At 38.3% G+C, this 24,556-nt stretch overlaps 1 protein-coding gene across 2 annotated transcripts in view; it reads right to left on the reverse strand.

Moving 5' to 3' along the window:
- LOC140316729 (CUB and sushi domain-containing protein 3-like) overlaps positions 1-24,556 on the reverse strand; it is a 241,286-nt gene that overhangs the window by 41,190 nt on the left and 175,540 nt on the right. The window contains exons 47-57 of one of the 2 annotated variants that reach the window (XM_072394678.1): positions 21,666-21,854; positions 20,977-21,123; positions 19,284-19,472; positions 17,597-17,782; positions 16,667-16,861; positions 15,730-15,903; positions 14,149-14,322; positions 13,275-13,448; positions 10,143-10,328; positions 7,206-7,379; positions 1,365-1,547 (exon numbers count right to left, since the gene is read on the reverse strand). In XM_072394678.1, the coding sequence (XP_072250779.1) occupies positions 1,365-1,547; positions 7,206-7,379; positions 10,143-10,328; positions 13,275-13,448; positions 14,149-14,322; positions 15,730-15,903; positions 16,667-16,861; positions 17,597-17,782; positions 19,284-19,472; positions 20,977-21,123; positions 21,666-21,854 (1,971 nt within the window). Of the gene's footprint in view, positions 1-1,364; positions 1,548-7,205; positions 7,380-10,142; positions 10,329-13,274; positions 13,449-14,148; positions 14,323-15,729; positions 15,904-16,666; positions 16,862-17,596; positions 17,783-19,283; positions 19,473-20,964; positions 21,124-21,665; positions 21,855-24,556 lie in introns of both variants that reach the window. The other variant, XM_072394677.1, reaches the window with a different exon arrangement.

Consider the following 24,556-nt stretch of genomic DNA (forward strand, 5'->3'; position numbering starts at 1 on the left):
GTCAGTTTTATCATACTTCAACTTATGATGAATGTGTGGGAATGAGTATGAGAACAGAATTTAGAGAGGTGAATCTAGGCATTATGCCTACAAACATTTATCCTCAAAGAGCGGAGAAGACAGTTTGTTTCATGTGTCTGTCTTCTGCTCCAAATCATGTCTAATTACAAAACTGATCTGCTCTTTCAATTTCCTAATTGCCTGGAAAATCTGAAATAGGAATTCTTTCCATACTGGATCACAACATCCTTCTGTTACTGTGTGTAACGACATATGGATGCACGTAGCATGAATCTGTTCCTGTGTGCATAATACAGCATATCAATCTTTTTAGAATCCTTTTAATAATCTAAGACAGACACTATGGCACAAAACAGACTTTGATGGGAACCTGAGACAGTTATTAAGCTGAATATTCACAGTGACTGTTTTCTGTAGACTGTATAAAGGTCGTAGATAATAGATGGATATGCTTTAATACCAGACAGGGGCTTTAGATCATTGATAGACAGCAATGAAACTCATTCAGGGTCCAGTGAGTCCCTGCCCCCTTCATCTTGAGATGGAAAGGTGGTTAAAACAATCTTTAAATCAGGAGTTTAGATGGGAGAGGGATAAAAAGACAGCGGCAGAAAGATGTGGGGGAAGAAAAAGCGAGGGAGGGAAAGGTTGAGCAACAAGAAGGATAAGATACAGAGGAAGAATAGACAAGGATGCAGACAGACTGACAGTAGGAGTAAGAAAAACAGAAATCAGAGAAAAAGCATAAAAAGACAGAGACACACAGGGTGTGTGCTTTGGCCTATCATATGTTCCAAGCTAGTGGACAGTAAGCAGAGGAGAGCAAAAGCAGTCAAACATTTAACTCAATATCCGGTTGACCCTTGAGATTAATTCATGCAAGATGTGGAGCTGGTGCTCACTGAGCTAATATCTTCAAAATCCCCAATGATTCATTTATCACAATCTAAAAAGAACTTGGTTTTAGGTGTCTGGAATTTATGAATTTATTTTTTGGTCGCAGTCTGAATGAAAAGCACAACACCAGGTGCTTGCAAAAAACTTGACTGTTGCAGAGACATATATATCCAACTGATGCAGTACTGCGAGTTCTTGCAATTATCTGTGCATGCAGTACAACGTAGTAAATATGATGCTTACAATGCTTGTGTGTTTATACGAAATCGGTACAGTTAAAACTGTTTTACAAGCCACAGTTCAGAGCCTACTTCTTTTAAAGAGGCACTCAAGGAATTTCATGTTTTACTTCCGTAATTTGCACGTCACTCTGCATGCGTCCTATCGGCTTCTCACAAACAGTTTCATGAAAAGCATCCCACAGATATTTTAAAGAGTCCCCTTACGCTTGCAGAATGGCTGTTTTCCCGACCAGGTCCCATTGGGGAAGCAGATCCTCTCTGCTGAGCCGTACAGTGTGTGTCCCATTGCGCAAGTGAAGCGCACCTTGCTGCGCACTTTGAAGTTCCCCACCTCCCTGCTGGCATGGGCAGGTGTGCCGGGATCCCCGCAGGTGCCAGTGGAGTCGCCTGCAATGGGAGATAACCAGACATGGAATGATGACAACAAGACAGTGAAGATACCACCCACCTAAACTGTCTATGCATGCGTGTTTACCGACGGATCATTTCAAATTGGTAAGGAAGGGGTTTACAACACAGCGTTCCCTTCTGTCAAGCAGAATGAAAACAGATTAGACTCAAATTTTTTGAGTCCTCCAAGAAGCAGCCACATAAAACACAAAACGCACTGAACAGGTGTTCAGTCTTCTCCTTTCCTTTTTTTTTTTTTTTTTTTAATAGCAAAGGTTAAAAAGAACTATAAAAGCACAGAACATTTACCATCTGTCACCATGCCAACAACCTGGCAAACTAATACTTCTCACAGCTCTGACACCAGGAGCTTTCTGTCCATAAAATCATCAAGGCCAGCATTAAAAAGCAACCAGCTGTGGTTATGAGAAATTATGAATACAGTTTGACCTCTGAAGTTACCGGTAACTGTATTTTCATTATCATGAATTATTCCTTTTATTCTGTTGAAGAATTTACAGCACTCAGCGTCACCACCCTGCACCACTCATGCTTGCCTACAAATTCTATCAGATAAAAAGATGCTGTGCCTCATATGAATTATATTCATGTTCATATTAGGTCTGTCTCTTAAGGGTGAAGAAAATGGGACATATTTTCCAAATCCAGTGGAAATGAGAAAAGAGAGATGCCGGGTAAAGAATCAGGCCAGTGCCATCGCTGCTGAACATGTTAGGTTTTGATGATGGGCAAGCAAAGCTGAGTGGTTTGCTGGTCAAGATGCAGTCTAATGGGTGATGGTTGTATTCATTGGGGACATCCCCGGAGCAAAGTAAAAATGGTTCATGCAGTAGCAGATAACACCTACTGTCTCTGTTCTCTCACAGAAATTAAACAAGTGTATTAAAGTGAAGATAAATTTGCTTTACTTCTGAACACAGGAACAGTGTCACAGACAGAGAGACACAGATATACAAAAAAATAAAAAAATCAAACATTCACATAGATATTAAGTAATGTAGTCTTGCTGATGGATTCGTGCTTCATTGGCTTTGAGATCCTGTTCTTTGAGCTGTGTACAAACTCTGTGCATCCATCCCTGTGTTTGCTGCTGTTTTATGTGGACAAACAAACTGCTGTAATACTGGACTTGTTGACAAAGCCTAGCAGCACAAATACACAGCTCATATCTTCCACATACATACCACTGCTCATGTATGTACAAACTGAATTTGTCATGTCAAGGACTCACAGCCAAAGAGGATCATTTTGTCTGTGGCTAAGTTTGGCACTGAGTGTGCATGAATGACTGCATATGTATGTGTGTCTGTGAGAGATTGCACTTGATGCATCTTCATCTATATGTATCTTCCAACATATACTTGAATGCAATTGTGGACACGGATAACTGTTAAGTGTGCATACTTATATGTTGCTTGGGTGTGTGCAACTCTGTGCATGTCTCACAGCAGCTGTCGGGACTTCATTACTCTCCTCCAGTTAGGTGAGACAGCCTGACTCGACATGCACCATGACAGCCATAATCTCACTAATTGGGATGGCGGCTGGATTTGGTTTGAATCTGAGTTAATGTCCGTTCACCAAGATCCCTTTGCGAGGAAATAATAAGGCCTTAAACTCAGCCAAGCAACAGATGAGGACAAAAGGGGAATGGCTTGGCAAGCAGTCTTGAGTGCCATCTTAGTAATTAACAAGGGAGGACAGATGAGAGGATGGACAGATGCATGAATGGATGCACAGATGAGAGCTGCAGCTGATGCCAGACTGGATCTCTGAGTAATTAAGTCCATATTATTTTGTTGGTACTGGTGATATAGATTATAATGTGCCATTTTCATAATGTCTAGTCCTTACATATATATATATATATATATATAGATTATGCAGGAACCTTTCTGCAAATAAACATAATCACTGAATATTAACAAGAGGAAGTTGGCTCATGCAGGTACTTATCAGGAAAAAAAAAATCCTTGAAAGCCTAAAAACAAACATACATTACATACATACAAACATACACTCTCCAGATGTTTGCTGCATTTCTACTTATCACTGCAAGCAACAGATAAGTTCCAGCTGTGTTGTAGTTCCAAGTGATTTACGGTGGTTTCTTTTCTCCATCATATGCTGTTGATTTTATAGTCAATCAAAAGCACTGACAAAATATAATCCTCTGTGACAACATAAAACCCTGTATTTACATTCACCAATAGCAGTAGTTCTGAATTTCAGTGTTTCCTAATAACAAGCTTAATTCAGAACAAAGATAAAGTGAAACTGGTAATCAAATGGTTGAAATTGAAAAAAAAAGATAAGATAAACATAGCACGAAGTATCTGTTTGAGTGATCTTGTATGTGCACAGAATTAGTGTGAACTGCATTTTGTTCTTTGAATATATGCAATCAAAATGTATGTTTTTCAGTATGTTCATATATTCAGTCCACCTCAGGACATTAATTTTCTTTAGCTTAATTCGTGACATAGATGCTTATTGTGATCCAAATCTGTTATACTGCTGCATAAATTCCACCAGGGATTCATACTGTTTGTTGCTCTTTGGCAGTTTAAATACTTGGGACTCAAATAATAGCTGCTTCACTTTTTAAGTAATGAATTGGTACTAATTATTATATGGACAAGATTAAAGATTTAAGTCTTAAATCTATGATATAATCATACCTTTTTCTTTTTCAATATACTGTATGCATTACACATTAGCTGTCTTCTCTCAGACAGTGTCAGCAAAGCCCATGTTGGTAATGGATAGCTCAGTGATTGAGGGAATGAGATATAACACTACATTGCTCATCATCACCTAAACAGAGGCTCATTTGTCATAACAATGTGGTGCTGATCCAGTTGTCTTAATAACAGTAGTCAAATTGCGTTAAAAAAACAACGTGATGGGCGATTAAAAAGTAATGGGCCTTGACTTGAATATGTTCTGGGGGATGAAGCCAGTACTGTACACTATTTGTCTGTCATTCAGAAATACTGTTGCTTAGATCAGATGTATATCATCTGCAGCATTGTTTTAATAGGTGGTAAATGTCAAAATTCAATGGCATGAATGCCAGGAACCGAGGTTTCCCAGCAGAGCCTTGCCCAGAGCATTACAGTGCCTCCACCGGCCTTTTTCACTTATTGTATTCTGCAGTTGCTGTAGGTGGTGCACCCTAGCATCAAAGGTTTTCAAAAACTTTAACTACTGTAGCTCTTCAGAGGAATGGAACCAGATGGGCCAGCTTTTGCTTCTCACTCACATCAGCGAGCCTTTGGTGCCCATGCCCGTCGCTGCAGGTTGCCCCCTGCATGGTTTCTTTCATTTTGTAAAACTAAGAGCAAATATAATGAAAGCTCTGGCCTGAAAATAGATTTGACTCTCTGCAATCATATAAGTTTCCTCAGTATCTTCAGAATCCAGCTTCCCAACTGCCTCACTAGTTTTCGACTGTCTGAGTAAATACACTATCCTGAAGGTGAGTGGAGAGTTCAAACTGCCTTTTGAAGAGGAAAAAATAGCTGTCATACAAGTCTGCTTACAAACATTACTTCTGGGTCAGTGAGTTTAACAAACCAAGTGAACATTCAGTATATAGAACTCACTTAAATGGATGGTCAGGACTGCTTAAGAGTGATGGGAAGAAAGAGGCACAGTGGGGATTAAGGGGGAAACTTTAAAGCTCTGTAGACACACGCAGTGTATAACATTTTCTTCCTGCTTTCAAAAAATGTCAAGAGCAGAAACCGAAACTTAATGTACCGAAACCAAAGACGCAGGGTAATCGGTCAAAGATTTTATTTGCAGCAGTCCACATTTAGCTTGTGCCTGGGTGATATTGTTCATTCAACTGTTTCAGCAGAGGCATAATTCGGTTCTACATCTTTTTTTTTTTCACACCTCCCTATAACTGCATCGAAGAGGAATAATGGGTTTGAGTCATTATCTGGCATCAGTGGTCTTTTTCAAACAATCATCTGCCAAATACAAATACATTAGGTGAGCTACGGGAGGACCTGCTCAAAAATGCAGAAACAGGTTTAAGTAAAGGAGGAATGTGTGGATAATAATGGTCAATCGTTTCTGGATCAAGAAGCCTTTTAAAAATGAAGCAAGAGCTCCAAAGGGCCCTTTTTGAGGGAAGCAAACTGTCACATTTTGCTGATAACTCATTAAATACACTAATAATGCTAAGTATAATGCCATGGTGGTGTAGTACATGGTTTCTGAATATTCTTCTGATTTGACCCCTGTGATAACACTGCATGCAGAGAATCTTGGTTCAATTAGCAAAGGTTTGGAGATTTTTTTAAGGCAACCTGTAAATGGTAAATGGATTGTATTTATATTGCACTTTTCTATTCTAGCTTACCACTCAAAGAGCTTTTACACTACAATCCACATTCATCCATTTGCACACTCTCATACAGCACGTCTTACTCTGTACAATGTTACAAGCTACATAATGCTTTTTTTTTCTATCACACATGGATGGACGCAGCGTGGGGTTGAGTGCCATGTCCAAGGAAAGCCAGGAGTCAAAGCCCCAACCTTCTGATTGTCAGAGGAGTGCTCTTTCTCCTCAGCTACAGCCGCCCACTGGTCCTCTCACTGTAAAATCTCGACACTGTTGCATTGCTTCTTTTTGACCGGCTGTGTGACAACGAGAGGAGGCATTTTGACAGCAGCACCAGTCCCACACTGGTTCTGAAGAAGCCTTTCGGATGAGAGGTGAAACGTCTTCAGGATCCAAGAAGTCCTTATTCAACAAGAGTTAGTAGAATCATTGTCTTCTATGGAAACACTTGGAAACTGTTTACAGTGTTTTCTGTTTCCAAGTATTATAGACACAGTTTCTGATGGAAAAAAAAAAAATTCTAATACTTTAAAGCTGTCATGTGAGGGATGTAAAAATAATATACACCCTCTTCCAATTCTAAGTTTTTTTGGGAAAAAAAAGAAATGCAGCATATCAGAACAAACACCTCATACCAACTGTTAAGCACAGTGTAGGAGGGAGGATGTTTGCAGCTACAGAACCTGGGCACTTTGTAGTCATTGTGTCAACCATGAACTCCTGTGCATACTAAGGTAGAGTCAAATGTAATACCATCCGTCTGAGAGCCAATGCCTGACAAATATTGGAACAATCACCCCTCATAATCCAGCAACTCTACAACATAATGGCTAAATATGGGAAAAAAATGGCCCAGTGATAATCCTGACCTCAATATGACTACAATACTGGTATTGTAGTCGTTCACAGCTGTAGGTATTGTAGTTATTCACAGCTTCCATATGGTGGTACCATATGGAAGCTGTGAATAAATGAATGTTGTAAAGGAGAGTTTTCCTTTGAAACAATGTCAGAAACTGATCATACATTATACAGAATTCAGTTTAAGATATTACTGCTTAAGGTTGTTCTAAAAGCTAATGAGTCATGGGGTGTGCTTAGTTTTCACACACAATTTTGACTTGTAAAATAAATAATGACACAGCATATATATGTCATGTGTTGTTCACTTGAGGTTGCATGTACCTCATTGTAATGACCAGGTCTTTATTTTTTTATTGTGTTGAGTATGTATGAGTAAATATGCATAACCAAATGTGTGTGTGCATGTTTACCTGAGCAGTGGGGCAGTGGTCCACTCCAGTGTCCATTGAGTTGACAGGTGAGTGATGAGTCACCTATGAGCTGACGGTCTCCAAGGCAGGAATAACGCACTGTGGAGCCAAAGGTAAACTTCTCCCCACTCATCACAGCATGGGGCGGTGTGCCCGGGTGGCCACAATCCACCTCTGCATGAGAGACAGAAGAGACAAAGAATCATCATGATGGAGCTGATGGATGGATCATAGCTGCCTGCTTCAATGCACTTGATAAAATCCCATCTCAGACCGTTACTGGTGCAGCTGCATGACCACATACAGTAATCAGCAAACAGTCAACCTCTGTGAAGTTTGAAGATGCACGAGGTTAAGAAATGCTTTTCTTGATGATGCAGTTTGAAATGTTTTTTAAAAAAAAAACATTTGATATATAGTCCCGACTGTAAGTACTTTTGGAATTTAAGAGTTCTTGTTCTAAAAGCACTTTGCTTCAGCATATTCATATTTAAATAACATAATGGATATGTCATTAAACTGTCAAGTCAAAGATTTAACTTGACAAATATTACATTAATATTAAGATAGTTTTGTAGGAGAAAAAGCCCTTTTATAGTATATTCAAAGTTTCAACTTTAAAAGTAGTTGGACTACAACATTAAATAAATTACATTTTTGAGTAAAATCCTATGCAGCTACAGAGAGCCTAAAGTCTTTCTAAGGACGATACTGTGGCTACATTAAAACCTTACATGCAACCTTTAGTTTGTTCTTCAATATGTGGAATGCAGCTCAGTCAGACTTATATCAGATGACTCATGCAGACAGTCACCATCTTTATGCTGAAAAGCTCCCTGGTTGATATGTATACATTTTTTTGGATCACAGTCCTCTTGAATGATGACATTTCATCATGTGAGTTTTAAAAAGCCTTTTATCCCATATACCTCTGCAGTTACCCTGCTGTGTCTGTCAGCGGCTACAAGTTCAGTTCCATTTCATCAGCATGCAGAACTTTGTCCCAGGAGGACATAAAACATTCATGTATTTATTCATTTTACCTTTTTTATTTGAATTTTTTTAATACAAAATGCATTTCTGTTTTTGAGGCTTACAAAGAATCTTATCTGAATCCCCTGTAGTTGTTGTCAAAACGTGACCAAGAAAATCGCTTTCCTGTCATGTGCAAGACTTGTGCACCTTGTTCTGCCAAATTCCAGCTTTCCCGTGTCAGCTTAGTATATATAAAAATTTTAAAATCACAAGTGCCTAAACAACATCTGATAACTTAGTGTTCATTATCGACTCTTCCATTTAGAAAGTATGTTTTTAAAGCAGTTGTGTCTGACATTAAAGCAGAAACTTTAATTTTATGATAAAGTGGATACACTAAGGCACAGGTTCTAAATTCAATCAGTCTTAGCTGTCCAAATTGCACAGCTTGAAAAGTAAAATGACACAGTGCAACAAATAAAGCGCTAACTTAACTGTTCCTCAACGGAAAATTTCAAGAGGTACATCACATACTTTATTTTCTTACAAGCTGGGAGTCAAAGTAGAATTTAGTTCAGCAGTTTAAGAATAAATATCTAGAATATAAAACTGCAAATTCCTTTATTGTCTTTGGTAGATAATGTTATCAAGGGATTCAGTGTACCTGTATCATCGTCAGTGAACACTATTCCCCAACTGAACATTGTAACTGTAATAGTTTGGGTACTAAACTGGCCTGATGGCGGTTTAGACCTGGACCCTTTGAAACACTTTGGTGTAATTTGAAACCAATGAATAGAGGTAAAAAAAAGGGCCTGATCTTATGAGTAAAATAAATCTGATCTGTAAGAGAGAATGGGAGAATGTTTCATATTCGAAACTTCAGCGGCTGCTTTCCTAAGTTCCTAAATGTTTAGTGTTTTTAAACAAAAAGGTGAAGCTGAAAGATGCAAACATTTTCTGCCCCAACTTGAAAAAGTTTCAGTTCGATATATTTCTCACAAAACAATTGAATTTCTAGGTTTCAACATTTGAAAAGTTTTTGCACTATTTTCAGTTAACCAAGGCTGTAAAGTATTCACCCCCTTACAGAATTCTTCTGTCTTCTTTTGCTTTTTAGCTTTTTTCCCTTAATAAATTAAATCATCATTTGAAAACTGCTTTTTGTATTTACTCAGGTTATCTTTGTCTGACATTAGAATTAATTTGATGATCTGAAACATTTAAGTGTGACAAAAAAGCAGAAACAGAAGAAATCTGTAAGGGTTTGCCATGTTTTCACAGCACTGTATAATGGGTTAAAATAAGTAGTAAATCACTGCATTCAATTGTCATTTTTTTACTCAGTATCTAACCTTCCAGAGGCAGGTTTTCTTTTGATCTACATGTGTGTTTGGATGTCATCTTAGTCGTATTTGTCATTTATTCAGCTTAGACTCATAACGTGCAGCGCATAAAAATGTGAGACACACACTGTGTATCTCTTTAATTACCATTTCATTTGACAAAATAAATGCAGCACATTATCTCCCTGCCATGAAATTAAGTGCTTTTTGAACCGGTGTGCAAAATGTGGAGGTTTACTTTCGATAATTTCAGCAGAAATAGGTCATTTCTGTTGGCAGACCCAGACATTAACAGAGTGAAAAATAAACCAGGTGTTCACATTACAACCACAAAACCCCTACAGCTCACACGACTGCTGTTAAAATCTAAGTGCTTTAATGTGAAGAGACATTAGCTAAAGCCTTAAATGTGACACTTACCCCATTTGCATGTAAACGTGATGAAACATAAACCCCAGCCAGTGAGACATTACACATTTCAGATACTTCTAGTCATAGAAATTACAAATCAGTACCATTAAAATGTCGAAGAAAAAGGGGACATACAAAAGTAGACATAAATATGAATAATTACATAATGTAAGAGTATAGAAAAAAGTACAAACTGTCACTGTACCAATGCATTCTGGAAGTGGTTTATCCCAGTGGCCCTCTGGCTGGCAGGTAAGCACCGATGAGCCAAACAGGTCATATCCCGAGTTACAGTCATAGAAGACAACACTGCCGAATGTGAAGTTCCCATGTTCAATCTTACTCTCCCGGATAGAGTTGGCAGGGATACCTGGATCAGTGCAGTTAACAACTGTATAAAAAAAGAGTGAAATATAATTAGGCCATCATTCATAATGCCAGTAGTTTGATCATAATGAAAGAGTACAGACAGAAGAATATTGATCGTGGTACAATTAATTTGCATTGCTGCCAAGATAAGTTCAGCAAATTACTATTGGAACTATATATGATGACTTATTGGACTAAAGGCTGAAAAAAGTCCCCTTGACATTTCCCAGCACTTCTGTTGCCCTGAAATGGTTTATTTATGGATTTTTCTCTTTTTTTTTTTCTTCATCATAAGTGTGCTGTGATTTCATTAATGATTAGCAGAACTGTCCCTAATGGATTTAAATGAGCATCCATTTATTGTGGTTTTCAAAGATGATGTAAATAAAATGTTGATATACAGCACAGCAGAGTGAGCCAAAGTGAACTTTCACTTCTTGGCAGTATTTCGAAATCAATCTTATAAAAGAAAAAGTGTGTTCCCTGTGGATAAGGTTGCTATGGCATTAAGATGCACATAGTGCACATCATGCCAATACACTGCAGGAAATAAAATACAGAGTCACTTTAAATTAGAATATAATACTACACTATGTGCTATTGGAGCGCTGCAAGAATAAGTAGAATAATTAAATGTCTTTAATTAATTCAATTTGATTCATCTCTTTATTACATTTACCAATATTATATTGACTGTGTTATGTCATGTATCATTTGCTGCATGTATTGAGTTATCTGGCAAATATTAAGAGTCAAAAAATATTTTGCTTGACTAGGGCACTGAGTAAAAATACCCACACAATAGTTATATGGCAATCTGCCTAATTCACTCCACACTGCAACATCACTGGGGATGTTTCCTAGAAACTTTGCAATTCTTTCTTTGCCTAGAGCTTAATTTGCATGGATGTTATCTGTCAGCATGTCCCCTTGTAAGTTAATAATAGAACTGTAGGCATGACCATGACAGTGGCCTTTATATTTTTATTCAACAAATATGAAGCAAAGTGAGTAGGGCTGTCGCGGTAACTGTAAAAATTAAATATCACGATATTAAGAGACCCATCGCGAGCTGCCCAGGGCCACCGCCATCACCCCATGTGACCTGATCTCACCACAACACACGTTGCTGTTGCACTGGTGTCAAAACAAATGTTACTTCGCTCTTTGGCGAGCATTTTCAGACAAATGAAAATGGGGAACCACCCAATTTTAAAGAGACACTCTGTAAAATCTGCGGCAAAACGGTTCAAGTAAAATGAGCAAATACAACGAATTTAAGGGCTCAGCTAGCAAGCCACCATTCAGCTATTGAGATGCGGCTGCCGCTGCCTCCAGCCACACAGAATCGTGGAGCAGCGATGCCAGTCGACAGCTTTGAGTCGGCGAAGCCTTTGCTCGAGTCGGCAAGTACACAGTGACAGACATAAACGCCTAATGGTAAAATAAAAGGTGTCTTTTTTTTATAACCTTTTTTTAAATGTGTAAGCACCATGTTTCAGAGGAAACATTGCAATGACTTTTGTAATTTAGTAATTAACAAATGAATTTGCTAGATAGATAGATTAAAAAAAAAAAAAAAAAAAAGATAATGCATACTGCGATATTGAGCCGCCCTGACTCACTGCAGGGGGAATTCCTCAACCGCGCCAGCCCTAAAAGTGAGCCCAGGCTATATTAAGCAGTCAATAATGTCAATATTCATAGCACCTATTGCTTCCTCCTGCAAAGCAAAGCTACACCCATTGTCAGAAAAACATCCACTTTAAAAGAAGTTGACGTATCCAAACCACATTACTGGCAAAGTGGTTAAGTCTGCTGAAATCAGATCAAAGCAACTTCAAATTGAATCAATACCACACATGTCAAATCTTGAATTAAAGTGAGAAAATATTAGTGGGAATAGACCGACATATTTTGACAAAGGGATCACATTATACAACAGATTATTATGAACTCGCCCCATTGATCTTTCCTCTGGTCTGTCTCTGCGGTGCTATTCACAGAAATAAAAACTTTATTTCTTCATATTTAACTGCCAACAAAACCCATGCCTAAATAGGGATGTTTTTCAATGTCTGCCAAATCTAGCTCTGTTCCCCTGGATCCAGAGGCAGCAGATCAATACAATCAAAGCCCAACTGGACACTGGTTAAATTAATTTTTTTAATTTGAAATTTCATTGTTAACTCAATAAACTCTTATCTGTCTTTTAGGAACATTTAAACCAGATTATATATAGATTTAAAGATGTCCCCCCATCCCCCAAATATCATTATAAAAAGCCTATATTATAATGCAGAGCATGTTAATTTGATACCATCAATTTCCATTTAATTTTGGGCACAGTTATGAAAACAGCGCATCAAATACTTTAAAGATACTGTCCAATAGGTTAACATTTCCTTGGGTACAGTTCCACATTAAAATGCCTGTATTTTTGCCTTCAAAGGAACCCTGTTACTGATATGTGTTATTTTCCATACATTCCTCTGTAAGCACATCATTGCCATTTCTTTTCTTTTATTCCAAGGTCAAGCTTCAGATGTTGTTGCCGTGTGCTCTTAGAGAAACAGTGCAGGTAAAGACTGTTTTCACTGAAGTGTGAATTAAACTTTATTTTGTTGTTCTTTTTGTCCCTTATTTTGCCAAAAGAAAATGTGCTTGTTTGCCTATGCCTCAGCAAGCTGGCGACTGCAGTCTGCGGATTCTTGAAATCTTATGGCATATGAGCTGGATACTGAATTCCTGTGGTTATCCTAATTCAAATAACTATATAAAACCACAATTGGCTAAATCAAATTTGTGCTTCTGAAGTGCCTTTAAGTTCAGCTACATAGCAACAGTACATATAGCAGAGACAATGGAAGTCAACTGCTATAGTGCATCGTGTCCCTCTGTGATCTAAAGTCAGCCGGGCTGGCAGTCATTTATGCATTCTGCAAGCTGCTCTGTTGTAGGACTTTACCTCTGCATGTTGGAGGCTGCTGGCTCCACTGGCGGTTGGCCTGGCACTGAGCTGTGGAGGGTCCCTCTAGGGTGTAGCCTTTGTTGCAAGAGAAGCGCACAACATCATTGTAGTTGAAGCCATCGCCTGTGGTGCGGCCATAGATTGGACTGCCAGGGTGGCCACATGTGACAGCTGAGTTGAGACACATCATGCAGGTAAATTATGGAAGGAGGAGGTAGAGAGGATAACAGGAGATCAAAGGGAGCAAAGAAGGGAGACAAAGGAAGTGAAAGAGAAGGGTTGAGAAACATCGAGAAAATTCAATAACAATGTTGGAGGTCACATAGTGACAGCAATCGTCATTAACATAATTAATCTCAGAAGATGTGGAAATAAGGATTCAAGACACGATCGTGTTTAGTAAAGGCTAAGCAGCACATTTCTTAAATCAAAAGATGAATAGGAGATTAAGAATCATATAATATCATACATAGCTTTATTAATCAAATTTAAACTTTAAAGTGTCAAACTAAAAGAGCAGGATATGCTGGGAATTGCAAAAGGCTTCAGAACAATATCACTTTTTTATTTTTTATTGTGCACATACATTTTCTAATTGCATCTTAATAATCCAATCCAATTATGGTTTTCACTCAACAAGTTTTACCTGTGAATGGAAAATTAGATATTTGAGGTTTCCATAGAAATTAAGCTAAAAAGCTCCTTTACTTTTACCTTACTTGGCTACAAAAAAACCCCCCAAAAATTCACAATCTTTAATCTTCAAAACTTATTCCAAACTTATCAAATGTAGACACACAGGGACATACACTCTCTGACCCTATTTGGAGCCAGTCATCGAATGAGTGAGAGCCAACGCTAAAGTACTTACGGATACAGACTGGGAGGTGCCCAGACCAGTTATGGTCCTGCTGACAGATTCGTACAGAGGAGCCAATGAGCCTGAACCCAGGGTTGCACTGGTAAACCACTGTGTCTCTGTAGCCAAAGTTTTCTCCAATCACCTGCCCATTCACAATCTGCTCAGGCACGCCACAGTGACCTGCTGCAAGGTGTAAAAATAATCTTTCATTCACAAATTGTCCTTTTATTTCACATTGACATGACAGCACATCCTCTATCCAATAACAATTTTGACTGTGTTATCACATTTGAAACAACATTTTGATTTTAGGAAATGAAGAGGCTCTTTTTATTTGGAGTAATTATAGTGTTTAATTTGTGCATTTGTAAAACATATTTTAGCTCATTATCTCTAAAGTCCATCCATCTATTTTCTATACCACTTAATCCGTCAGTTGGGCCGCAGGGGGGCTGGAGCCTATCTAAGCGGTCATTGGGCAAGAGGCTATCTCTAAAGTATCATTTTAAATTTATACTTGCATCAGAATCACTTGTGATGATAACTTTACTTTCCTAATCTACTGTTGACAGAAAGAAGCAAAACCTGTACTGTGCATGCACATAATCATTTTACTTTAAGCTACAATAAATCCATTTCAGAGGGAAGGGATCTTGGGAGATTTCTGCCACTTAAAATTGCCTCAAAGTGACAGAGTCTGATTTCCCTAATTTACTCCTGCACCCAGAAACTCGTGTGAGTATTTTATTATCACACTCCACTTGAGAGCAGTCACATTCTATGAAGATAATACTAAAGAAGGCGTCTATTCCAAGAGGTCCCTGGATATGTCAAACCTGTCAGCTGTATTGCTAACCAAGTGAAAGGTGTCTCCTTTTTTCACAAAATTGAGCAAATCTGAGCTTAAGTCGAGCTTGGAGTGCTGGTGCCAGACAACTGTTAAACAGACTAATGCGTCTGCTGGGAACACCTTTACATTCTCCTGCAGCGTGGGTTTGAATGTGGCTAAATTAATTACACACATCCCATCTCTGTCAGCACAAAAAGCTACGGTGAGCTGTGGTAAGCCAAGCTGTAGCATATTTTCTTGTTTTTATATCCAAACGACTTAAATGACACCAGTTCAGCTTGGCTAGTGTTTCATAGGATCAGGGAAGCTATGGGTATACAGCAAGACTATCACATCAGAAACTCAACAGACATCAAATTAAATTTGCTCGGTAGAGTTACGAAAAAAAAACAACACTTGGGTAATTAAAAAAGGTGTTTGGACATTTGTTAAACAAATATTTCCTTATGATCTCTGGAAGGTCTGTATAGTCTGAAGTGTGCGATGAGCATCGATGAGCATCTCTGAGACCAAACGAGGAGTAAGAAGTGGAAAATACTTTAAAAAAAAAAATTGTACATCTTCCAAATGTATTATAGAGACTGGCCGTACACATTTGGCAAAAGGGAAAATTACAATCTACTGCTTCCCGATCTGGTTCTAATTGGGACATGTTGGCCCAAGCAACAAAGCTAATATTCAAACTGAGCAGGTGGCTAGATGTTTTTGACCAGTGTCAAAAACATTTAGATGTTGCTTACCCAGGCACTGAGTCTCCATCCCACTCCAAAGGCCAGACAGGAGACACTCTCTAACAGTAGATCCAGTCAACACATAGCCAAGGTTGCAGCTGAAAATAGCAGACGCTCCAAAGGTTGTTTGGGTCCCGATTTTCTTTCCATTAGGAGGAGTAGGAAGATCACCACAGGAAATGACTGCAATAAGATTAAGGAGATAGTAAAAAGGAGAGGAGAGATTTGGAGGAGGCACCAGCAGAATGCGTGACAGAAGAAGAGAGAGAAAGATGAAATGGAAGTTGGCTTACATCTTCAGAGTCAATGGGAGAGCACAGTCATTTACACCCATCTTACTGGCATTATTACGATAAAAGGTGAGCCATACTATTTCATAAGGAGGATAAGGATGGTGTTTTCCTTTGTCCCAACATCTTTCATCATACCAGCTGATATCTTTTTCTGCCATTACATGGGTTATTCAGCTCCTTACTTCTCAAAAAGCAGTTTCCATGGCAGCAGAGGAAAGCTTTTTTTTTTTGTCAAATCTGAACAATAAACAATATCTAACCTAAGCTAAGCTGAGAAAGGAACAGGTGAAGAGTACAAACATAAATCAAGAAGCTGCTGATTTAGTGAATTTTAAATAAGGTATTCAATCTCCATGTTTTATGAAAACTAGTGGAAGCAAATCTAGCATACCTTAGATGAAGCAAGACACAGACATTTCTATTCTTTCAATTAAAAACATATATAAGCATTCAGCGCTACATGTGTTTGGATCCAATGATGTTCTATTTTTTTAGTGATAATGGAATGATAGACCAAAGATTAATGGGAGTTTATTTAGAGCCGCTGTATGTTTGGTCTTCTATCTAGAATGCGGGCCTTATTGTTATTAGCATGTAGGCATTAGTGGGAACAAGTAGTGTGTTTATCTGTTGCGGTACCCTAATTCACTTACTTCTGCACCGAGGTCTCTCATTTCTCCAGCTCCACACACCATTAGCAAGACATTGGATATGGGCGGGGCCAACACGGTAGTATCCAGGGTTGCATGTGAAGATTATTTTAGTTCCGAACTCGTAGTGTGAACCATTGACTATCCTCCATTTCCCATGGTCCAGAGAGAAAGAGCTCAGACTGGGACACATCATAACTGAGGAGAACAAATAAACAAATCAGACTGAATTACTCAATGATAAGAGGATACAATTAGTTTTGTATCATTCACATAAGCTGACTTCTTTGTTAATGTCTCTCTCTCGACCTTTGCATACAAACTGCAAAACCTGTGAGACCCCACCATGCAGAGAAAGTAAGTTGCAGAGAAGAAATTGATGCGGTATAATGATCCAATCAATGAGCAGTTATACAAATGTTCTATTTGTGAAATGACACCTTTCAATACCAAGTGATCTCAGAACTGTTTCCCCTTTTGCTCTGAGACACATTCACTTTTTACACTGACTTTCAAACTTGCAGGAGGTCCTGGAAAATTCTTATCGCAGTGCTGAAGATCAGACCTCTCAACTGATGTTCTCCCATTCATCACAATCCAACAAGTTAGCTTTTTTTGTCATGTAGAACTGCAGTCCTTATTTTCTGACAGTTTAGTTAAACTTTGATTCACCAATTCCAATTCATAAAATGCCAAAACTCTGTGTATAGCCAGTGGAAGCAGCAAACTACAGGCAGGTTGGAAAAAATTGCAGCCCTTCATAAATCTCAGAAAATTTCAGAATCTTCTCCATGAAAAGAAAAGGATTTCCCATTATCATCTCTCAGCTTCTTCCTGCATAACCATGTGGTTTCTTGCGATTACCCCGTTTCTCTAAATCACTCCCCCTCCTCCTTATTCTCCTCCATCCTCCCCGAAGCATCCTCTACTCACCGATGCATCGGGGTATCTTGTTGTGATTGCTCCAGGTGCCGTCTGGCTGGCATACTGTGGTCGTCAGTTCTTTGGAGGAGAGCCGGTAGCCACTGTTGCAGAAGTAGGTCACACGTGTGCCGACAGAATAATCAGCAGCAAGCACACCTCCGTTCACAGGCGCAGTGGGTGCACCGCACGACACAGCTACAGGCAGTGACAGAATCATTGTCACCAAACATTTTCTTGACACTTACATTTTTTGGAAGATTAGAAAAAACAAGTGAACATGCGACCCTTTTGTAGGACACTAGTCATGGCAAGTTCCATAATTTGCAAAAGTTGATTCTTTCCTTTCTAATGGAGTAAAAACTAAAAAAGGGACCGATTTTTACACATTTGTACACTGTTGAACACATGTTGTAGAACTTAGACAGCAAATCTTATTCATGGCAGACACCTCAAAATATCCCTGCAGAGGAAAGCTCATATGTAATTAATAAAATCAATAACATATGCATTCAGGTAAATTGAGCCTGTGCCAGAGACCTGACATTGTGCTTCCTACCTCAATGGAATGGCTTACTGAAGCACAGCAAAATGAGTTGCACCTGTCAAAAGGTATATTACAGGATCAATGCAATTCCTGGAATGCCACAGTTTTCGCTCCTGTCACACCCTTTTACAATCATCAAGCAGGAATGTTTTTTGTGACCTGAACATTTACATTATAACTTAAATTATGCATGTATAAAATAAAGTTCCTTATACTATGAGATGTTGTTATAAGATTCTCTCATCTAACTGGAACTTTCCAACCCCTATGCTAACACTAACATCTTAAAATGGAGTGGTAATTACACACAGTAAATCACCAAAGGTTGGGGTTTGTCTACATGGTATCGAACTATTATATTACTCCTCACCATATCATGAAAAATAAATTAAAAAAATAAAAAAATCAACTATATTAATTTGTGAGAGCTTCTCAGTGATACCTCCAAAGCAATGAAAACTTTCCAACACTGATGATAGAAAATGGTAATGTTTGAAGTGTGTGTCATCTTTAAGATCACTGGAATGGAGTATTTGCCATCTAACAGATGGGCAGCATCTGTATGAATATATCAGTTCATCTGCAGGCATGGCTGAGTTTATGTGCTTTAGAAAAGCTGTGTCCAATTACCAAACTGATGGAATCAATCACAGTTGTGAAATGTTTTTAAATCATCTGAAGTACATAACATAACATAACATACATATTTTGATTTCACTGCATCACGATAAAATGCAATCTCACACCCCATCTGTTGATGTTTGCTGCTGTCTGTGCAAGTGAAGGGCAACCATATGCACATACATGCACACATTTCACATGTGGGCATCAAAAACCCTAATTAGTTGAGTGAGACCCAACGGCACTCAATGTTAATAGAAAGTTTGCTGAAGCAATTTGAAGAAGTGCAGAGGAGGGGAGGATTGATTTTTGGTTCATTTCCACCTGATGGGAAACTGGCTCTCAATCAGGTTGGATTCAGTTCAGCAGCTACCAACACAAGAATAGGGCCTGGGCAGAGATGCTCGGGAGCTTTATATGCCTGCCTATTTGCCTGCAGAGAAAAGGGGTCACAGAGGCAGTGACAAAAATAATGGGGGTAGACTGAGGCTAAAGTTGGAAATAAAAGGCTCCCAAGGCCGACAAGCTCACCTTGACATGCAGGAACTGGTGAGTCCCAGGCGTAGTAGCCATAGGGGACCTTCTTGCACAAAGCTGCGCCTTTTCCGATCAGCTTGTACCCCCTGTCGCAAGCCCAGCGCACCATGCTGTTAAGATGACCCCCGGTCTGGCTCACTACAAAGCCATGTTGTGGAGAGTCTGGTGTACTGCAGTACATCGCTACAATAGATGAAGGTATAAAGGCACAGTGTGGTGCACAAAAGAAGAAAGCCAAGGCAAGAGAGAGGGTGAGAATGAAGTCAACGAAAGAGGATGGAAAAGTACACATTAAATAAGAGAAATACAAATAAAGAAGAGAAAAGGATGAGAGGCATTAACAAAGCAGCCCTTGAGAAAGATTTGGGCAAAACATTTATATTCCACTAAGACTCCATTTTGAATGTAAAACGATAATGAGGGGAAATGCCTGAGGAGGGTCACATCACATATTTAGCACATGCCTGTGTGCCACAACAGGAAAGGAAGTTCTCCAAATTGCACTATCATCCCTTTCTGGCCAATGGGCATGCACATATGCAATATTGGTGCATCCTGCAGTTATTTGCTTCACAACATTCCTTTCCCTTATCTTACAACCCATCTAACAAAAAAAAAAGAAGGCCCATTTGATTAAAAAAATGGCCAATGGGACAGAAAATCCAAGGAAGGGCTACATGCCTTCCAGTAGCTGTCAACCATTCTTTCAAATCAGAGTGAGTAGGAGAGATTTAAGATGAAAAGACACAATGGAGTTTAAATCAGTTCCTGTTTAAGTCAACAAAGAGTTCTCTTTACAAAATTCATCACACTGAATTGCTTTCACAAGAACACTCTTGTGTATTGAATATAATGGTGAGACAACATGCGAAATTTATGTCTTTAGTTCTCTTTTTTGTATGAGAACTGATGCACTTCAAATGGAAGATGATGCCTATGCTATTCTTGCTTAGCAACCCTTGCTTTATTAAAAAGTCAATTAAGAATTTAAACCCTATGAAATTAAGGGCTGCAAAACAGCATGCACGCATACAAGCCACTTTATGTCTGCCTCTTGCCTTTTACAAGGAAAAACATCTCCCACTGTGATTGTCTATTTTTCTAACTTATACTTTAAAAATTGACTAACATTAAAAACTATGAAAAAATCTCGAAACGATCACAGCAGAGTGTGATAAAACTCATGGAACATATTGTACATGTATATCTGAGACTGTTCAATCATCATCATTAACTATGAAAACAGTCACTGTTGTATATGGCAGTAAGAAAACTGTAGGTTTTACAATAGGGTTTACAGTTTAGACAAAAAACTAAATAAGGCTTCTATGAATGCATTCAATTTCTTCGAGTTCCAGCAAACCAAATAGGAAAAAAGTTGCCACATCTTAAGAAGTGAACAATATTCTGGTTACATTTTTACATATTCAATTAAAGAAACATATGTTGAAATATTACTTGTTACCACTGGACTTCATGAAGCCAACAAGATACAGCTTTAAATTCCAAAGAAATGTACATCAATCAGCGGGTTGTAAGTTGTCCACACATTGCTTACAATATAATAAAAGTTGTGGACCGGTGAGCTTTTTCACTTGTCTGCTGTTTAAAGACAAACATCTACTGAAACATAGCAATAATAAAAAGAGAATATGATTATAAGATGGATACATACTTTGATACTCACCCACATATCTGATGTGGAAGCCGTGACGGTTGGTGCCATGGTCAGAGGACCAGCGCAGCAACAGCTGGTGGCCAGTGGTGGTCAGACTGAAGGGGGTTTCTATGTCACCGCTGAGTGTTGAAAGGCTTTGACTGTAGATGTTGGGACCTGAGAATAGAGTTTTATGGAAAATGATTGGCATTAATGACAAAACATTAATGGGGAAATAAATTTTCTTATTTCTGGCATAAAATATGTTACCGATAACAATTTGGTGAAAGTCGGCATCCTTCGGACGCTATTTAGATCACTCAAGATCTGCGTATATCCATATAACTGGAGTAAACGGGGCATAGACAATACAGCCTCCAAATAAGGCATCATTTGTCTTTATTTCACCAATACTTTAAGACAAATGAATGAATGAACGCGTACTATTGCACTGTTAGTTCAGAGCTGCCGTGTTGTTGTTATTGGGGGCTTTCTACAAACGTGTCTAGTGGAATGACGTCATCAACGTGCACTGCATTAAAAAAAACTAACTTTCCCTTTACTGATGTTTTATCTGATGGTCATTTCTAAATAACTTCATTGATGTGGGTTTTTTTTTATCTTTTATTAAAATAAAAGATTAAAAAAAAACATCACAGCAGGACACACAGAAAACAGCAGGACTGAGGTTTTTAACCAGAGAACTCGCGATTACCCACCATCAAATATTTCCAAGATGTCAAACTCTTTTTCTGTTTGAAAGACTTCAAAGGTCAGGGTGATGTTGTAGCCCTTCTCTACATTGATCAGCCATGAGCACATCTGAAGATTGGGGTAGTTTTCAGGGTAGCCAGGACTTAAGATTACTCCGGTAGAGTCAAAACGCACTTCATGGGCTGGGCATTGCACTGCGAACACAGAAACAGGAAATGGTCAGACAGCATTTGAAGAAGACATGGTGACAACAGAAGAGAAACAGGGATAGCAAGAAGAGAAGAAAGGACAGGTGATGGACATAGAAAAGGAAACAGAGGATGAAAGAAGATGTAAAAGAAGCACAAAAGAGGAGAAAGAAAGATGGTGATGGAGATGGAGATTGAAGACAGGACTGGAAAAAGCAAGATGAGGTGTATCTGAGGGGAAAAAAGGGAATCATCCACTGTGGTAACAGAAATTATATTACAGCCACACTGATATTACACTTAAATACTGAGCTGGTGAGTCTGATGTTGTCACCGGGCCCCTGACATCAATATATCAAATAACAGTCAGGCAGTGAGGCAGCTTATTTTGCATGGAGAAATGCTGTTTAAGTACGTGTATACATGCGTATATGTGTGTGTGTGAGAGAGAGTGAGAGAATGGAGGGGGAGTAGCCTTCGCTGCTTATAGTCTGGCATGCGTGAAATAATGACAGCCCCGTTTCTTTTGTTTCATTTTATGTTGGTGACAGAAGTTTCTCTTCAGGGCCACTAGTGAAGAAACATGATGCATATAAAAGGTTAATGTGGACAACTGTTCCAGATAAAAAGGTCAAGGTAAAATTCAAACATATATCAAAGAAGAAATTCTAAAAAGGAAAGAAATAATATTCTTGCTGGAAAGTTATTACTAAGGTTTCAGCCCTTGGCTCAAAGATAAAAGTCTAAACCAGTAATTCACTGAGAAAAAACGAGATAATCCCTTAAAACACCCAACATGCCCACAGCTTTCTGTGTGCACAAGAGGTTAACTTGGTATATATTCAAAGAAATATAAACAAAAGACTAAATCTATACAGGGCAGAATGCTATTTATAGAAGCACTGGACAGTTATATCAAAGGTGGCAACAAATCTCAAGTTGATACTCAGGAATAAATCAAGGGGCTGTCCCTAATCTTTGTTACAAAGTAGCCATATATCTTTATTGCCATTTTGTGTGTTAGCCAAAAACACATATCCCCCTGTCATTCTTGCATAAAGCTTTTCCTGGCAGGCTGCTTTTTCTTAAAAGCCACACATCTGTTTTCATTTCCAATCACAGTACTCATTACAGTTCGTGCTCTGTGATTGACTGGCTCAGTATAAATTATCATAAGATCTGATCTGCTGCTTCAAACTGTTCTGTCAGTCTCAAAGTTAGAGTTTTCTTTTTATGACATGATATTATACAGTAAGAATTTCTACACAACCACAATTAAGCATGCATTTATTAACCAATGTACATAAATCAATATCTGCATGTATTTGTTTTACAAAGATTTTGGTAGAAATACAGCGGAAAAACAGGAACTTTAAGCCTTTTAATGTCAACATATCACTTTCCAGTTTCAGTTTTTATCAATCTTACAGATTCCTATCAGCACATCGGACCATCCCTGCACATATCATATTTTTTTTTTTCACAAATCTCTGTCAATTGGAATTTGTCCCTCTGAGCATAAATCTATCATTTTTGTGGTTCTCTCAAAGTTGCACCTCTCACCTATTTTTCCATAGACGGTGTTAAAGTTTTAAGTGAGCCAAACTGAAAAAAAAAAACAAAAAAAAACCAACAACTGAGGGATAACTTATATGTTTGGGATCTATACAGTGAAATCAAAAGCTTAAAAGCTGAAAATGACTATTTTCCCTAGGAAAATTATGCTTTTTCTTTGCTGAAACTGTCTGACTTAGAAGATATGGTAATGCTTGCTTATAATGTCACTATCTTTTTTTTTTTTCAAAACTCTTTCAAATAGCAAATTTGCCATGCTTTTCAACAGCTGTAATATCACATTCAGTGTTTCTATCTTATACAAACAGTCAAAGTTTTTACATGCTCACCCATTCCCTCTGAATGAAAGTATATATCTGATTATGTTGGCTTCAAGGCTTTATGGTGGTTTTATGAAGTGGCTGTAGCTCAGATGGTAGAGTCGTGCTCCTTCAATTGGACAATTTCTGATTTGATCCCCGACTTACCCAGTGTACAAGTCAAAGTATCCCAGGGCAATCTTCTAAACTCTACTATGCTTCCCAAATGGTTCTTCTATTGGAAATTATTTTGGATAAAAGCATCTGCCAAAATAATGTAATGGAAAGTTTTCTATGTCTGTTATACCTCCACCTAGCAACCACCGTGAAATCAAATGCAATCCAAATGTAATCTAATCCAATTAAAAAGATCTGTGTTTAGCTGCATATTTATGATCCCTTGACATGTTTTAAGTTTGTCATGACACTGCAAGATAAGTTAAAATTGTACTTTGTTTATTATCGAGCTCCACCCCTTTAACATACACAAGCAGGCAAAATATTAGGGACACCTTTAAACATAGTACGGTCCAGTTTAACACCAACAAAAATGATGACATCAGTAGATTAGGAGGTTTACTGCTCCATGGCTCCACTTAGCAAAACTTGTGGCAGTTAGTTTATTATGCAGGCATAATAACTTCTAGATAGGATGGAATTCTTTTTTTTTTTTTTTTTTTTTTTTTTTTTTTTTTTTTTTTTTTTTTCCCCTTGTCCTGTTCAGCATTATGGCAGCAGAATTGTAGTCTGAATACCTTTGATGCCAAACAGATTTGCTTTGCCAAGGGAAGTTTTATAAATGTAAAGCTCCCCTTGATGCCCATTTATTTATTT

Source organism: Leuresthes tenuis, unplaced genomic scaffold (genome assembly GCF_036924035.1).
Source record: "Leuresthes tenuis unplaced genomic scaffold, fLeuTen1.0.hap1 SCAF_10, whole genome shotgun sequence".
Taxonomy (NCBI): domain Eukaryota; kingdom Metazoa; phylum Chordata; class Actinopteri; order Atheriniformes; family Atherinopsidae; genus Leuresthes; species Leuresthes tenuis.